The sequence below is a fragment of the Periplaneta americana genome, chromosome 3 (assembly GCF_040183065.1).
Source record: "Periplaneta americana isolate PAMFEO1 chromosome 3, P.americana_PAMFEO1_priV1, whole genome shotgun sequence".
NCBI lineage: Eukaryota > Metazoa > Arthropoda > Insecta > Blattodea > Blattidae > Periplaneta > Periplaneta americana.
This window is the reverse complement of record NC_091119.1, coordinates 20,806,056-20,825,391: the sequence shown is the minus strand read 5'-3', so window position 1 is coordinate 20,825,391 and position 19,336 is coordinate 20,806,056. Positions and strand designations below refer to the sequence as shown.

The following is a 19,336-nucleotide window of genomic DNA, read 5'->3' as shown; positions in this document are numbered from 1 at the left end:
AGCATCTACAGCGAAAACTTGGGAAATTTGAATATGAGAGTCGAAAAATAAAGATATTACTTAGAATTGAGGAAAAGGGGCGTTGCACGCGGTATTTTAAAATTGGCCGCCAGACCTTTAAAAATGATGGATGGAGACTAAATTTAGATAAAAAACGTAGACAATTGGGTAAAGTCATCATTTATGTAAAAAAAAAGGAAGACAAACTGAAATTGTTTCCTATTTTGGCCAAAGATTCAGACCTAGTGTCCCTCAACATTATAGCTACGGAATGATGCTTCAGGTGCTTGCCTGCCGATCTGAAGTTGCGCTCGGGCGCGGATTCGATCCCCGCTTGGGCTGATTACCTGGTTGGTTTTTTTTTCGAGGTTTTCCCCAACCGTAAGGTGAATGCAAGCTAATCTATGGCAAATCCTCGGCCTCATCTCGCGAAATATCACCTCGAAAAAAATTATTGGAATATTATTTGGAATTTTATTATGAAATTGGATTTAATTGTAATTTTTTGTAGATTGTAATAGTGATTTTGGCTCTAAAATATGTACACATCGCCCGTCGCTCACTATCACCAATCTCATCGACGCTAAATAACCTAGTGGTTGATACAGCGTTGTTAAATAACCAACTAAAATAAATAAATTCATTTATTTAAAAGAAGAGCTTTTTGTTTCGAGGCTAGTACTGTTGCTGGTATCTTTTATAGTCGTTCCTACATAAAAACAGCCTTACTCTTCAACAGAATCGTAGGTCTTTTCAAGGTCGATAAGAATTATACGTAAATTTCGATTCTTGACTATCATTTCTTGTGATAATTTGTTTGTGACAAATACGAGACGCAAGAATGTCTTTTGCGAAAACATTTTGTTCTTCTGATAAGATGTGACGCCATCATATATTTAAAAATATCTTTATGCTCGACCATGCCGAAATGTAGTAATTATACACCTGGTAGTAGCCCATTAATGCACCTCATTAAAGTACACCTATTCATTATAATTCAGTTGTTCAGCCAATGAGAAATCACCATAATACCATTATAAAACCGCAAGTATCAATTATTCTTGGATATGCAATCGAAAGACAATTAGCGAAAAGTGACGGAGGCTGGAAATCCAATACTGTCGCAGAAGGTTATGTTCTGTTACTATAATTATTAGCGTTAATTGTAAATAATATTCAAATAAATTCAATTTGTCATTTCGTTTTTCAATTGTAAATCAATTTCCAGGTTATAGCAAGACTAATCTTCATGTTATTCTCTAGATTATATCAAGGTCAATGCCATTTGTGCCTCGGAAAAAATCAATACTTTCGCGTCTGCGCACATCTCACAATTCAGGTCAGTTCCGCTCCTCACTTGCATAACCATAACATGAATACTTATGAATAATTTCAAGTTAGAAATATGGTCGAACATAAAAAGTCGTCTGAAACTTGCCTATAATAGTAATTAAGACGCTCGTATGGAAATTATGAAACTCGCTTGCGCTCGTTTCATAAACAAACATGCTCGCGTCGTAATTACTACCATTATAGGCTCGTTGCATAATGTACTATTGTATAATATGTATTTCTTTTTCCATATTACAGGTGGTCCAATCAATCGATCGTCAAGATGCTGGATTCTCTCTCGGAGTGGATCCTGGCTGCAGGCTTCGTCACATTAATTGCTTACTTGCTTGGCACATGGACTCACAATCACTTCTATAACATGAATGTATTCCATATTAAGCCCATACCATTCTTCGGTAACATGGCACCAGTGGTTTTGGGCTGGCGCTCATTTCCTGATTTCATCAACGATTTGTACAAGAAGTTGAAAGGTCATAAATATGGAGGCGTGTATCAATTTATGACCCCCCTAATTGTGATTACAGACCCTGAGCTAATAAAAACTATAGCTATTAAGGATTTTGAATTCTTTCTGGATCACAGCAATACCATGGATGAAGATTTTGAACCTCTTATGGGGAAAGGATTGTTCCATCTGAAGGGTAAGATGGAAGTAGTATATAAGTACGGCATTTTATTTATCTCTAATTTCATTCAATATATAAATCCCACAAGGGTAGCTGCCCTTCAGTAAGGGTTGCCAAAAGACACATCATACTAAACAAATAATAGTACATTATGCAACGAGCCTATAATGAAGGTAATTAAGAAGTGAGTATGGATATTTATGAAACGAGCGCAAGCGAGTTTCATAATTTTCATGCGAGCTTCTTAATTACCATTATAGGCGAGTTTCATACGACTTTTTATGCTCGACCATATTTCTAACTTGATATTATTAATTTTATTGTATCTGACCTGGAGCAATGTCCCGTATGTTGTGAGATGTGCGCAGACGCGAAAGTATTGATTTTTTTCCGAGGAACAGATGTGCACATTGACCTTGCTAGGCCATAAGAACCTACAGAGATAACATTGAAATTAAATTAGACATTGAAAAACGAGATGACAAATTGAATTTATTTGAATATTATTTACAATTAACGCTAATTATTATAGTAACAGAACATAACCTTCTGCGACAGTATTGGATTTCCAGCCTCCGTGACTTTTCGCTAATTCTCTTTCGATTGCATATCCGAGAATAATCGATACTTGCGGTTTTATAACGGTAGAAAGCTGACCTGTCATTGGCTGAACAGTTGTAACCTGAGTCGTCATTGGCTGAAAGACCTGACCTTTAATGAGTAGGTGTACTTTAATGACATGCATTAAAGGTCTGCTACCAGGTGTATAATTACTACATTTCGGCATGGTCGAGCATAAAATAAAATAAACATTTGCGTTATCACTATTTACGATGTTTATTTTCAAATGGAAGCTACCCTTGGGAAAGTACTTTCATTCAATCATTAGTAGTAATCAAATAGAATATAAGGAAATTTAGGTGTACAGGTGATTACGTAAAATCTGAACATAATATTTCATTACGTCTAAAGCAATAATTTTCAAAATATTTAAAGGAATTCCAAAAGACTTAAAACATTCAACTGAGAATTTTGGAATTGTTCCCCTTGCTCCGAACAATAGGCCAAATACTTCAATCTGTCCTTGTATATGATAATAATCTCTAAAGTATTGAATTGTAGGGACATAGCTGGTCTTCTTTTCTTCATGTACTGCTACAGGTTGTTCAACTGCAGTTTCAAAGCGCACGGTGGGATCGGTGATAATTGCTCTGTCATTTCTTCTATCAATGGCAATGATGTCAACTCGCCGAGAACTTCCGTCTTTTGCAAGGCAGTGGAGTTCTTGGTGGACCTCGTAGAAGGAAGGAAGACTTTTAGCAATAAGTTCTCGTATTGCACGGTGTCTAGTATTCCGGATGAGAGTTCCATGTTGGTAGAATCCCAGGATGTGGGATGTTTTTCCTTCCACTTCAGGTCAAAAAAACTGGACTTCTTGTATTATTTCAAAATTTCTTATTCCATTCGAAATTATACGACCCCACACTGCTGCTGCTACAATTGCTACCACCACCTCTTCCACCAATACGACTACCACTACCACCACCACCACTACTACTATACACAGATTTTTAATTCCAAAAACTATACCAATAAAATTTGATGTTGTCTTAGATTAAAAATTTACTTTAATAATGGGATTAAAATATGTAACTTCATATGTAGAACCTTCACCGGAATTGTCGCAGTTCCTTTTTGATTCTGCTAATTGTTGGCTTAATTGAAATGAGATTTTAGGGTCTCGAAAATGAAAAAAGCATTATTAAAAAAAAACATATTTTATTTCATTCTTGGGTACATTATCTTAACACTTATACAGGGACATCATTTTATTTTTACTTCAATTTTTATTGTACCTGCGTTTCTAAATGTACTTGACTCCCACCCCCTTTCACTAATGTCCTTGCTAACGTCAGTCACATAAACTCACGGCCGCTCTTGCTAGCAGTGAAGTAAACAGTACAGAGTACAGTGTGTTCCAGAAATACAGACGTGGACAAATTATTAACAAAATTGACAATTTTTATGATAATTCTGTTTACAAAATTTGACTTTTCAATTTACACTACAGTTGACAATTTTTCATATTTCTATCATTATAGTAGACAGAAAAATGCAAAAATGTCAACTGTAGTTTAAATTGAAGTGCCAATTTTTGTAAGAATATATAATGAAAATCTTTAATTTTGCTAAAAGTTTGTAAATATGCAAAAATGTCAACTGCAGCCTAAATTGAAGAGTCAAATTTTGTCAAAATATAAAATAAAAATCTTCAGTTTTGCTAATTATTTGGAAATATCCTAAATGTGAACTGTAGTCCAAATTGAAGAGTCGAATTTGGTAAAAATATTTAGTAAAAATCTTCAGTTTCGCTAATAATTTGTAAATATGCAAAAATATCAAATGTAGTCCAAATTGAAGAGTCAAATTTTCTAAAAAATATACAATACAAATCTTCAATTTTGCTAATAATTTGGAAATACGCAAAAATGTCAACTGCAGTCTGAATTGAAGAATCATATATTGTAAAAATATATAATGAAAATCTTCAATTTTGCTAATAATCTGTCCACGTCTGTATATTGCGTTTTCTATAGAAGAAAGAGCTGATATTATTGAAGTTTATTTTCACACAGGTATGGTGTGTAGCACAACTGAATTTATCTGTGTGGACTGAGAACAAGTGAAGATTAGAGTTACCGAAAGTACGGTACCATATAATATGGTACGGTATTTAACAGCATTATTTAAACAAGAGTTTTGTTTTACTGTTTGTAGGTATGAAGGACGATGATGGAAACTGGAATTACAATATAACCGAATGTGAACAACATTTTTTCTTTTTTTTTTTTCACAATTTCCTGATTATATCATTATGGAATATTTTCGTAGAAATGTCATTAATCAGGTAGATAAATTTAGAGCAACAAGTGTAGAGAAAGGAAAGTGTAAGATGGCCAACAAAGGTGACAGAAGATGCTGTAGAAGATGCTAGAGAAAGGATGCAGCGAGGTCCTAATAAGTCGGTCAAGAAGTTAGCTGTAGAAATTGGGGTTTCTTACGGAAGTGCTCACAAAGTTCTCAGGAATAAATTAGGTTAGTAATATGCTGAATAAAGTAGACATTACATAATGTATATAACCGCCTGAAGACTCGAGTTTGTGAAAAAAAAAATTGTTACTATTCTACTGTTTTTTGATAAAATACTGTAAAGTAATAACCAAACTGAAAATCGTAATACTATATTTCCCTGTAACATAAATGGATACACTACTTTTCTCTTCTCCTATAGCTAGTAAAATGATTTGTTTACATATTGCACTAGCTACTCCAAACTCCTGTACTGGAAGGGTAACAGTGTTTCCGAGTATAGCCAAGTTAATGTTAAAAATGTTAGTAAAAATAAAGTGATGTCCCTGTATAATCACTAACGAATGTTATTGAACAAGTAATAGGCTCTAATTATTATTTCACTGTATTAATAATATAACTGTTGGTGGTAAATTATCTTGTTGACTAGTTTCGACATGGTTTGCGTCATCCTCTGAATCCTAGTGAGTTTCAGCGCGATCTTTTGTTTTCTTGTGGTGGGGTGTGTTCATGATTGTGTCGAAAAGGGTGTGTGTTTTTAAATTCATTTGAGTATTAAGGATATGTTGGAGGTGTGTTTTTGAGTGCTTGTAAATTTCATATTTTTACAGAGTGTTAAGTTTGTTTTTGTTTTTTTTTTTTTTGGCTGGATGTGAGCAGGGTGTGTACTGAAGGACATGTGGCGTACTGTATATACCGTGCACAGTTATACTCATTCCGTGTTGCTGGACTAAGAAAATGGTCTTATAAAATTGCAAATACAGTATATTTTGCATTCAAAATTTAGAGAAATCGTATTATTCCAAAGCCTTTGCAAAACTGCACTGCAATCAGTGGCGGCTCCTGCATATTTCGTAAGAGGAGGAAAGAAGTTAACAGCGCAAAATGAGACCTACTTGAGAGAAACAAAGCTACAAATTAGCCTACATGCATACGTGTAAGACCAGGTAGTGTTAGGGTTGGCCTTCCCTTTTGTATAGTAATAATCTGTTTTTGTAAACTGAGTTTACTAAATTGTCCAAAATATAATATGTTTTCACTTCCATTCATTGTTGAATAATTGCACAAATTAACAATAACGAGGAAATTCATAACCTCGAAGCATTTCTCGCGCATCACACGTGTTGGAAGAGACCAGCTACTAACACGTAACCGGAACCGTTCTACGGAAATGAGAATGAGAAATAATCTGTTAGGAAAGCGAGAACACTGCACCCACCCACGTGGTCTGTGTTGCCACATGTACATTTTACAAGTTCAGTATCACATGCTTTTGAAGAATATCAGTTCTTGTAAAGTCATACTACCATTATTGTTCAAATCTGCCGGTGGCCGATTAATTTTTTTATGTTAAAAATAATGTAGTTTGCAGTACCTTCAATTTCAAATATATTTGTACATAACTGACAACTTGGCTGTTGTCCTGTCTAGTAGGCAATGAATGGAAGTGAATTTCAGAGAAAAAGATCTGCAATACTAACTTACAACTACTTCCTCTTTGTTTTATATAAATCCAACTTCAACTTTCAGATATCCTCGAAAGTTTCAAAACCATGAATAGTAGCTTTTATAAAGTGCAATGAATAATATATTTTGATTTTTAATTTAAAAAAAAGTTTATATGGTGTCTTTCATAGCTTTGCGTTAAAACTGTTTTTATTGTGTCTCCTACTAGATGACGTGTTATAGTCTGGTTGAATGCAGCATCGTTAGATGGCAGCGGTTTCTATTTCCCGCCCATGTGCTGATTCAGAGGAGGATCTCCTCCATATCCGTTCATTTACTCGCTTTAAAACTCTGCTTCTTTCTCTGGCCGCTAGCGCGCTGTTGTCTATGTGTGTTAACTGCAATAAAGGAGGAATAGATTGACTTTCCTCCACACAAACAATCTCGCATCCTTCTCACAGTTTTCCAGCAGCACATGAGTGAGCGTGGTTTAAAACTAGATTAACCGAAGTTTTCTTATAGCTGTGAACTTAAAAATTATCGAATCTTGCTCGAATTTCTTAGGCATATATTTAATTTGGTATTTACTTTCAAAAGAAGAAAAATGTGAGGAGGACATTCCTCCCTTCCCTTCCCCGAGGAACCGCCACTGACTATAATGGTAACTAAGTAACAGTAAGTTCACTGTAATGACCCTATTTCAATAGAGTTTTATATTATGAAGAATGGTTTCCGTAGCAACAAGTTTCTGTGTGGGAATTATAAATTTCAAGGCCTAACAATAATAGCTGTAAATACGATCGTGCAAAAAAACTTTCACTACCAAGAGTCGCGGCATTAATTGTTTTTAAGACTGTACAATAAGCCTACTTCACTCTCAGTTTGTACAGGCTATCGCGAATTTTAATTTACCTGAATAGGCTATTTATGACAATTGATGATATGCTCACTAAATTTCAACGTACTTACAGGTCAGAAATGGAAAGATATGAGGTCTACCCTGAGTCCTGCCTTCACGTCAAGCAAGATGAAAACTATGTTCACTCTGATAACAGAGTGTGGGGAGCAGCTAGGAGATTTCCTAAAGACTTGCATCAAGGACAAGAACATGCCAGTGGAAGGCTGCAAGATAGAGAGAGGTCAGTACCAGTGAAGTGTGTTCTGACTCCATTTTTCAACGCACAAACACACCCCTACAACAGGCCAAGATCTAGTAGGCTCTGATGATGGTGTACAGTACACACCGAAACAGCTGTAAGCCACACGTGCTTATATAATTAACACGAGTAAGTTTGCCATTTTATCAATCATTTGTATTTAAGTGTTAAATTAAATTAAATGTTATGTTTTATTTAACGACGCTCGCAACTGCAGAGGTTATATCAGCGTCGCCGGATGTGCCGGAATTTTGTCCCGCAGGAGTTCTTTTACATGCCAGTAAATCTACTGACATGAGCCTGTCGCATTTAAGCACACTTAAATGCCGTCGACCTGGCCCGGGATCGAACCCGCAACCTTGGACATAGAAGGCCAGCGCTATACCAACTTGCCAACCAGGTCGACAAGTGTTAAAAGTAGTGTATGTAAGATTGAAGATGGATTAAAATTGTAATTTGGCATGCATGAATTACTTTAAGTCCACTAAATCCGAATGTGCAAGTGCAAATTTGATCTAAGGCGACGGACTTTTAAGAATTTTTGTAAAGTCATTTATAAATAATAATTATTATTTGCGGAGTCCTTATATAAAGGTTCAATTCTAGCTTCTATTAAATTCGTTTTCATATCTTTCGTTCATGAGCTGGATCACAATCTTGTCGAATGTGTAAAACAAATAAATAAAATAATGTTTATATCAAATTGTATAGTCAAATTAATAGGACAGAAAAGGTAGGATCGATATTTTAGTGAAAACTGTGTCGAAAGTACGGTTAGGAGATGTCTGTAATCTGATACCGAACAGTTGAAATCTGTGACTCCGAGACTTACACTAGTACGTGGAAAATTTCTCTAGGCAATCTGAAAAAACTTTGTTTTTCTTCTGTGCAATGTAATTTTGGCTTTTGTTTGCAGAAGGCGACATGCTAGTGGTTGAATTGAAAGATTTGTTCACAAGATACACAAATGACGTGATTGCAACGTCGGCTTTTGGAATTGGCTGTGATTCACTTAATAAACCCAAAAATGAATTTTATGAGATGATGAAAGACTTAACTAATTTTGGAGGTGTTCGAGCTCTGATAGTTTTTGCCTTCATGTTCAGCCCAAAGCTTGTGAAGGTACTCTAATAACTTTACATTAATTACAATTTCATCATTTAAACTCCTATGCAGGGTATTAATAGTACATTATGCAACGAGCCTATAATGATAGTAATTAAGACGCAAGTATGGATATTTATGAAACTCGCTTGCGCTCGTTTCATAATATTTATACGAGCGTCTTAATTACCATTATAGGCGTTTCATACGACTTTTTATGCTTGACCATATTTCTAACTTGATATTATTCAGATGTATACATTTTATTTGTATCTGACAAGATCGGAAGTGACCTTTTTCCAGGTCGTGAATTGTGAGATGTGCGCAGACGCGAAAGTATTGATTTTTTTCCGAGAAACAATAATGTTAATGACCTTGATGTAATCCCGTTAAACTTGATACAACCTTGATTATTGAATTCGACATTGAAAAACGAGATGACAAATTGAATTTATTTGAATATCATTTACAATTAACGCTAATTATTATAGTAACAAAACATAACCTTCTGCAACAGTATTGGATTTCCAGCCTCCGTGACTTTTCGCTAATTCTCTTTCGATTGCATATCCGAGAATAATCGATACTTGCGGTTTTATAACGGTACAAAGCTGACTTGTCATTGGCTGAACACCTGTAAGCTGAGTTGTCATTGGCTGAACACCTGTACTTTAATGACATGCATTAAAGGACTGCTACCAGGTGTCTAATTACTACATTTCGGCATGGTCGAGCATAAAAAAAAGTATCGAATATTTTAGGGGGTGCTAGTTGCATCAAAACAAGAAAAAAAAAGTCTAATAAACATGGGTCCTACAACACACACTTTTTGAGATCTGAACACTTGTTCATAGGAGGTGCTCAATGTGACGTCCATTCATGGCAATGCATTCCTCTGCCTTTTGGCGTAAGGAATCACGCAGTCTTCGAAATTGACCTGGTTGTTCTTGATAACCAAAAGTCTAGGGGATTTAGGTTTGGGGAACGAGTAGACCAAGGTGTGGAGCCTTCGTCTTCACGCTTATTGCGGAGGAAATGTGCTGGTGTGTCATCATGCATGAACCCATCTGTAGTCTTTGCTGACATGGCACATACTCCAGCAAGGTAGGCAATACATTAATAAGAAAGTCCTGATAACAAGCCCCAGTTAATCTCTGTGGTAGCACGTATGGTCCTTAATCTATCGCCAAGAACGCCTGCCCATACGTTGACTGAGAATCGGTGCTGATGTCTTGTTTCTTCAAGTGCATGGGGATTTTAATCAGCCCACACATTATGATTACGAAAATTCACAACACCATCTCTGCTGAACTCCGCTCATATCCGCAACCAAACTTTTATTTTCCGTACTCCTTGAGACGTATCAGTATTCCATACCAGGAGTCTCAACTATGATATGATTATCTGGTAGTCTGCTGTATTGTAGAGTAGAAAAATGCATTGCCATAAATGGACGTCACATCGAGCACCTCCTATGAACAAGTGTTCAGATCTCAGAAAGCATGTGTATGTCATACTTCATACATGATTATGATGTAAGATGTATGTGCAGAGAACCGAAGTATAGTATAATATACCTGCATTTGTGTCCTAACTGTAACCTGTAGATTTTTTAAGCATTTGACTTTTTTAAAGTGTAGAATTATATTTAACTTTAAAAATAAAACAATAAATGTCTCAAGACTCAGGAGAATAAGAAATTATTTATAGAAATAATCCTAGTCAATCAATCAATCAATCAATCAAAGACCAAACATTTAGCGACAATATGTTTCAGTCAGTATCATCCTTGCAGTGCTTAAGAATTCCCATCGTACGGTGGGTCTAAAATCATTGTAGCAAGCATGATGCACAATAGTTTCTAAATTTATTCATTTAATTCGAGATCTTTTTTTTTTTTCTCTCTTTCAGATGTTGAACCTGAAATCCATGTCAAAATCTGCGTTGAATTTCTTCCGAAATCTGATGCACGACACAATGGCAACAAGGGAAGCTAAGGATATATTTCGGCCAGATTTGGTCCACATACTCATGCAGGCGAAGAAGGAAACTGTGCAGCCCAATGGAACCACTGGATTGGAATCGACACCGAGTGAGTAATCACTAGACTTCATTGAATTGCCACACGCAGCGTGCAATCAGGTTGCCGATGTACGGTAGTATAGAAGAGGTAAGCGACCGCCCGGACTCATAGTATAAGCAGTTCATGTTAAGAGTTGTGACCTGTCCAAATAGAGCAGCTACAGCTAATGTATACCTATGTAAGCACTTGTTTTTGCATTACTGTGGTTGGAATAGTCAAAGCTTAACATTTGTTCAGTGCAGACAAGAATTAAATCAAACATACTACAATGAGAGTGTTGCTGTTCCAAATAATTGCCCCTGGAATACCCTTACCCCCGCAGCCAGTCTTGACCCGTTGGAAAACGTGGTTGGATGCTGTTAATTATTATGCAGAATATTACGGCAAAATAATGGAGGTAATTTATGCACTGGATAGCACAGACAGTTCCGCTGTTGCAGCTGTAAAATCATTGCCTTCTGAACAGCTATTGGAAGATATTCTGTTCATTGATTCTAATTTTAAAATCGTGTCCAAAAGCATTATCCTGTTAGAATCGTATAAACTACAACTCTCAGAAGCCCTTAATATAGGGGATAAAGTATCACAAACCGTTATCCAAAATAAGAATTCACTAATTTCAGAAAAAGTGAAATGTAAGTTGAGAAACATTATTGCTAAAAATTCTGCCTATTCAGAACTTCGTATTATAAATTATGTACTATCAGGTCACGACAAGACGTCTGAAGTTAGTGTACTAAAAAGTAGTGACTTTCCGTTCTTCAAATATTCACCTACTACTTCGTGTGATGTTGAACGTACATTTTCCCAATATAAAAACTGTTTGAGTGACCATCGGAGGAGGTTCACTTTGCAGTCGCTCAAAATGTACGTAACTCTTCACTGCAATGTACATATTCAAGGATGATGTGAGTACTGTATATTACATTAAATTATAAGAGTTAATATATCTCACTATAAAATAATTGTATATTTACATGTTTAGACATTTCCTACTTCAATGATCATTCATTATATTTCTTGAATGTATTTACATCGGAGGCATACTCCATCCGTTGCACGTCCCCTTCACATACAGTCTATACCGCGTGCGTAGTAAAACTTACATTTCTCGTGGCAATTCCACGAAGTCTAGTAATCACTAATGTTTCGCATTAATTGACCCAAAGTACTGCTTGCCCTTTGATTTTCCATGTTAAGTTTCACTTGCTTTCAAACTGGTCAGTTTCATCCACTTTAAGAATAGTCATTCCCTTCGTTCCTTGCTTATCTTCAAAACTAGGTTCTTGGGTATTCCAGCGAGTCCTGAAACTTGCCATTTCCAACATTTTGGAACTACATGCATTTTGCACCATCAGGGCAGACGGATTATACCAGAGTTTTCGACTACTTTGTTGGTATCGTTACTTCTGGCTACTCCAGACCAATGACAAGCAAAAATTCTCATGGGTGCAGATAAAAAAACTTAATTTTTTTCTTCCACCATATCAATAATCTAAAAACAAGTGCTTGTACAAATTTTGGCCACTCGAGCGCAATTACGAGGGCCGTTAAAAATAAGATTCTCTGGGGCTGTTTACAGAAAGAAAACAGAATTTCATTGGAAAAATTTATTCGAACAGTTACAACTACTGACAAGCAAACATTCTGATGGGGGCAGATAAAAAAAGTTAAGTTTTTTTCTTTCACCGTGTTAATAGTGTCAAAAGAAGTGCTTTTACAAATTTTGGTCACTCGACCGCAATTACGAGGCCGTCCAGAAAGTGATTTTCCCTGGAGCCGTTTACAGAAAAAAGCACAGTTGCATGGAAATATTTATTGAAACAGATACAGTAATTGTTGTGCTATTTGTCAACATATCCTCCACTGGAATTGAGACATTTGTCATACTATGGGAACAATTTTTGTATCCTTGTGATGTAGAAGTCAGCCGCCTGGGATCTGCACTTTTCTGTCGATCCCATGATATGACAAATGTCTAAGTTCCGGTGGGAAATATGTTGAAAAATAGCTCAACAATTGATGTGTCTGTTCCAATAAATTTTTCCAATGAAATTGTGTTTTCTTTCTGTTAACAGCCCTGGCGAACTTATTTTTACGGCCCTCCTAATTGCGGTCGAGTGGCCAAAGTTTGTATAAGCACTTTTTTTTTACATTGTTAACATAGTGGAAGAAAAAAATTAACTTCTTTTATAATCCATTTTGAATCTTGCGTACACTACTTTTAACACTTGAATATAAGTAATTCATTAACTAGCGGACTTACTCGTGTTAAATATGTAAGTCTGTGCGGCTTACAGCTGTTTCGGTGTTTCATCACTCCATCCTCAGAGCCTTCTAGATCTCGGCGTCATCTCGAACTTCTCTGCCTGTTATGTGGGTGCGTTTTATTGTTCAAAGGTGTTGAAAAGTGGAGTCGAATAGTGTGTGTGTACTGAAATTGATCTGTGTGTTGAGAATTTGATCGGGGTGTGTTTTAGTGTGTTTTATATTTCATATTGTTCTAGTGTGTTCAGTTTTTGGTTTTTGGGTTGTATGTGTAGGATTTGCATGTCTGTATTTATGTTATTGTATGTGTGGTTAGCATTAGTTATGTGATCAGCATATGTAGATGTATTATGTCCTCTGGTTATTGCTTTAATGTGTTCTTTGTAGCGTGTTTTGAATGATCTGCCTGTCTGTCCAATGTAGAACTTGTCGCAACTATTAGTCTACATGTGAGTTTGTATACACCTGTGCGATCGTATTTATAAATGCGGACATGGAAATCCTATACATACAACCGAAGAACCAAAAACTCAACACACTAGAACAATACGAAATATACAAACACACCCCGATCAAATTCTCAACACACAGATCAATTTCAGTACACACACACACTATTCGACTCCACTTTTCAACACCTTTGAACAATAAAACGCACCCACATAACAGGCAGAGAAGTTCGAGATGACGCCGAGATCTAGTAGGCTCTGAGGATGGAGTGATGAAACACCGAAACAGCTGTAAGCCTCACAGACTTACATATTTAACACGAGTAAGTCCGCTAGTTGATCAATTACTTAACTTATTTTATCTACCCCCATCAGAATGTTTGCTTGTGAGCTGTTTTCAACATATTCCCCACCGAAAATAAGACATTTGTCATACCATGGGATCGACAGAGAGGTACACACACTGGTTCCGATTCCAGACGGCAGACTTCTACGACACATGGGTACAAAAGTTCATCCCACGGTATGATAAATGTCTCAATTCTGGTGGGGAATATTTGAAATGCAGTTTATCAAATTCCGTATCTGTTCCAATAAATCTTTCTATTAAATTGTGTTTTCTTTCTGTAAACGGTCCCGCAAAAATATACCTTTACGGCCTTTGTAACTGCGCTCGAGTGGCCAAAATTGGTATGATCACTTGTGTTGACATTATTGAAATGGTGGAAGGAAAAAGAAAAATTATCTGCTCCCCTGAGAATGTCTGCTTGTGAGCGTTAGAAATGGGGAAAAATAAGGTACAGTGGAAGCTCTTAAGTTCGACAGAAAACAAGTTCGACCTCCCATAGTTCGACTGCTTACGTAGGACAATTAGACACACCCATATACAGGCACTAAGAAATGGGTTTGCCATTTTATTGGGAATTGCTTCTGTGTCTTGTAGTGATACTACTTATGTTAAAGGAAAACAGAATATTTCATTGATTAGGACATCCGTATTTAATCACCGATTTTAAAATAATGAACTCTTCTTTTTCTATTTGAGAATTGTATCATTTGTGAGACGGAACTGTCGAAACCCACTGTGGTACTAGAAGCGCATACGCAAGTCTCGGGGCGGGCAGGAAATGCAAGTACAGTACTGTATTCATTGATGGATAACCAATAAGAATTTGTATTCATTTCACCTGCCACATCCACTATCCTTATTGGACTGAACTTTCAATTCCATTCAGTCGAACTTAGGTGAGTCCACTGTAATTATACTTCCGGAATAGTTCCTATAAAAGAACAGTTTCAAACAAGGACAGCAGATCGGAACACGTTAAAGCCCATTCACAATGAAAATTAAACATAACCGTAACCATAAACACAGAAGTTTGCGGCCAGGTTACCAAATGGGATCATTCACAATGATTCACATAAACACTGACATTAACATTGCCGTAAGACGTTAACCTGAAAGTTTGCAAACTCCAAACTTTCATGCTTATGCTTACATGATTTGCAAACAGAACACAATCGTGGAGCGCTGAAGTATACGACAGAATATGAGAAAATGGCGTCGTTGTTATGTTTCCATGGTTACCAAGTATGTTTGCTGTTCTTGTAGTGGAGTTCTTGGATGACGTCGACAAATGAATAATAAGTGCACTGAAAGAGGTACTGAATCTGCCTACAGACATTCCTGATGCAATGATTTATAATCCCAGGAAGTACAAAGGACTAGGAATTTTTCGAACAAAATGGGAAGCACTACTACAACAACAACAAATTAATGCCCTTCGATGTTTACACAAATCTCAAAACCCATACATCATACAAACACGTCAGGTTCATGAGGAGAGCATTAGCTGTGCCCAATCTCTGAACATTGTTCCAGAAGATGCATTATTTCGTAAGAATGAACATTTTTAAATGTTATAAAGATTCGTAACCTTCTGAGGAACAGAGAATTTGATTTTTGCTGTCGTCATCCACAGAAAGGGAAAGGCGTAGTTTTATTTAAACAATATCCTGATGCAAACAAATGGATTTATAAACACGAAGGACTCTCCAACAGCGAATGGCGCGATGGCATTAAAATGGTTGGAAATGTTGCTGCAGTACGTGCTGTGCCGGGAAGATCTCAGCACAACCGTTGTAGGCATTGTAGGTTGAAACTCTTACACACGTCCTGGGATCCTGTCCACACGGCGAAGCTCTGCGAAACGCTAGACACCACCAAGTACGATCAATTATAGCCACTGCCCTTAAAGATGCCGATTACAACACCTCTGAAGAAGTACATGGTCTCTCCGTCACTGGCAGTACACGGCGCATAGATATAATAACTTTCAAGGAATCTACAAGATCTGGATACATAATTGATCCCACTGTGCGTTTCGAAACGGATGAGGAACAGCCAGCAGAAGTGGATAATGAAAAAAAAAAGAATATATACAATCCTACCATTCCCTATTACCTCAAAAAATACCAGCTAAAAGAGCTTGAAGTAATCGGACTTCTGGTTGGAGCAAGAGGTACCGCTACTCTCTTCATGAAAGATGTGTTTAAGAGGCTTGGAATACCTACATCTATTATTCCGATTGTAACCTTAGCTGCATTGAAAGGATCAATTGCTCTCCTGAAGAATCACCTATATTCGAAATCAATCTAAGTTCAGTAGCATTCTTTACTTTTTTGTAACACTTACCTTTCTAAAAAAAATAGGTATATTTCCATTAATATAAAAAAATTATTTGCAGCTCTGTACTCGTAAGAATTTCATTGTTAAAACAAAATTAATGGTTTTTCATGAACTTGTAAACATTTCTATGGTTAAGCACTCTTTGTCCCTTGTGGCAGCTCACGAATGGTGAGAAGATAAATTTTTCGTATGTCCCCATCGTGAATGATGGTACGACTTCTTGATTTTACCGTAACGTTTACATTCTTAAGTTAACATTTACGTTATGTTTAATTTTCATTGTGAATGAGCCTTTATTCCTGGCTACTACAGACGACTGAGCGTTAGAGATTGCGAGGAGTAAAGTAACAGAACTTCCGGAATAATTCTCAGAAATGAACAGTTTCAAGCAAGTAATAACTTCATATATTTTACTATTTGATAAGCACGTAGCTTAACCACAAGTACTTTAATCCTTCTAATTACAGAATGGGAAGATGATGATCTAACTGCCCAGGCTGTGAATTTCTTCTTCGCTGGATTCGATATGTCCTCCACCCTGCTTTGCTTTGCATCACATCTGCTGGCTACACATCCAGACATACAAAGTCGACTCCAGAAAGAGATAGACGAGATCCTGGAGAATGACGAAGGAAAACTGACGTATGAAGCCGTCCACAGCATGAAGTACCTGGACATGGTGGTTTCAGGTATGTGCAAGAAAGGTTGAGTTGGAAACCGAATGTAGAATTTCAGTTTGTATCTTCTTTATCTTGAAAACTCTTACTGTAATCGTTTTGTTCTGTATTTACTCCGCTCTGAAAAATTAATATTTTACTAATGATCTGTTAAATTTGTTAAATTAACAACTGTGTAACTTTACTTACTTACTTACTTACTTACTGACTTTTAAGGAACCCGGAGGTTCATTGCCGCCCTCACATAAGCCCGCCTTTGGTCCCTATCCTGAGCAAGATTAATCCAGTCTCTATCATCGTATCCCACCTCCCTCAAATCCATTTTAATATTATCTTCCCATCTACTTCTCGGCCTCCCTAACGGTATTTTTCCCTCCGGTCTCCCAACTAACACTCTATATGCATTTCTGGATTCGCCCATACGTGCTACATGCCCTGCCCATCTCAAACGTCTGGATTTAATGTTCCTAATTACGTCAGGTGAAGAATACAATGCGTGCAGTTCTGTGTTGTGTAACTTTCTCCATTCTTCTGTAACGTCATCCCTCTTAGCCCCAAATATTTTCCTAAGAACCTTATTCTCAAACACCCTTAACCTATGTTCCTCTCTCAAGGTGAGAGTCCAAGTTTCACAACCATAAAGAACAACCGGTAATATAACTGTTTTATAAATTCTAACTTTCAGATTTTTCGACAGCAGACTGGAAGATAAAAGCTTCTCAACCGAATAATAACAGGCATTTCCCATATTTATTCTGCGTTTAATTTCCTCCCGAGTGTCATTCATATTTGTTACTGTTGCTCCAAAATATTTGAACTTCTCCACCTCTTCAAAAGATAAATTTCCAATTCTTATATTTCCATTTCCTACAATATTCTGGTCACGAGACATAATCATATACTTTGTCTTTTCGGGATTTACTTCCAAACCTATCTCTTTACTTGCTTCCAGTAAAATTCCCGTATTTTCCCTAATTGTTTGTGGATTTTCTCCTAACATATTCACGTCATCCGCATAGACAAGCAGCTGATGTAACCCGTTCAATTCCAAACCCACTCTGTTATCCTGGACTTTCCTAATGGCATACTCTAGAGCGAAGTTAAAAAGTAAAGGTGATAGTGCATCTCTTTGCTTTAGCCCACAGTGAATTGGAAAAGCATCTGACAGAAACTGACCTATACGGAGTCTGCTGTACGTTTCACTGAGACACATTTTAATTAATCGAACTAGTTTCTTGGGAATACCAAATTCAATAAGAATATTATATAAAAACTGTGTAACTTTACTGTGTTAATATTGAAACTATTATATAGTTACTTACAAAATAATGGCTTTTAAGGAATCCACCCTCACATATGCCCGCCATCGTTCCCTATACTGAACAAGATTCATCCAGTCTCTACAATTATATCACAACCCCCTCAAATCTATTTTTAATATCATCCTCCCAGCTACGTCTCGGCCTCACCAAAGGCCTTTTTCCCCTTAGGTATTCCAACTAACATTCTACTGGGTGTTCATTTCAAACTGTGTCATGACGTCACTATTGTGAGTCAGCGATTTGAAGCGAGTTTCAGCTTTTATGTCAGAGAAGTTGCCTATTAATCAAGGCGTTCAATCTGAACTTGAGAACGTGTAAGGTATAACTTCAACGTCGTAGCAACAGATGGCGGTCTGTACGGTCTGTGTGCTACCATAACCTCTTTCGAACTGTGTTTTGCTCGGGCAAGTCGTCGCAGGGGATTTGTTATCATCGACTGCGTACGGCAACATTCCACAGTACAAATCAAATGCTTCGTGTCCATGTTGACCGTCCAAGTTAATGTCAACAAATACGTAAGTAATCGGCTTAACCTTCTCCACATATCCCGACAGTAAGAAAAAACCCACCTCAGTACACGTTTCCAAACAGTTCACATTCCTGCCACTACCGGCGTTACCGTACGCATTGGTACTGTTGTCACGCCAGGAGAAGGCGGCTGAAGTACTTAGACGTTGCGGAGGGGAAACCGTCGCGCATGCGCACCGCGCTATTCACTGCAATATTCCTGTTTCACAAACATCTACTGCACGTGTCTATGAGTCTTGGCGACTTTGTGAAAATAATAGTGAGGTTTTTACTGTAGTGTTTTATTAGTTTCAACAAGACAATTTTTTTTCAGTATACCACAAATCTTGTATTGCTTTAGTTATCCTTTGCTTTTCGTGTTAATAGTGTTGATAATAATATAGTTAATAGAACTTATGTTATTGTACACTGTTATTTAGGTTTATAGCAGTTTTTTGTTTATTGTAAATATGTCGACAAAAAGGAAACAAGGATTGACAATCTATAGCGAAGAAAGGAATATTATTAGAAGTGCAAAATAATTCTGTGATGAAGAAAAAGAACA

At 36.8% G+C, this 19,336-nt stretch overlaps 1 protein-coding gene across 1 annotated transcript in view; it reads left to right on the top strand.

Annotated features, from left to right (window-relative positions):
- Positions 1–19,336, top strand: part of LOC138695834 (cytochrome P450 9e2-like) — a 41,575-nt gene that overhangs the window by 11,264 nt on the left and 10,975 nt on the right. Inside the window, exons 2-6 of the mRNA XM_069820105.1 lie at positions 1,591–1,994; positions 7,487–7,654; positions 8,589–8,794; positions 10,688–10,868; positions 16,733–16,954. Of these exons, the coding sequence (XP_069676206.1) occupies positions 1,616–1,994; positions 7,487–7,654; positions 8,589–8,794; positions 10,688–10,868; positions 16,733–16,954 (1,156 nt within the window). The 5' untranslated portion in view covers positions 1,591–1,615. The remainder of the gene's footprint in view (positions 1–1,590; positions 1,995–7,486; positions 7,655–8,588; positions 8,795–10,687; positions 10,869–16,732; positions 16,955–19,336) is intronic.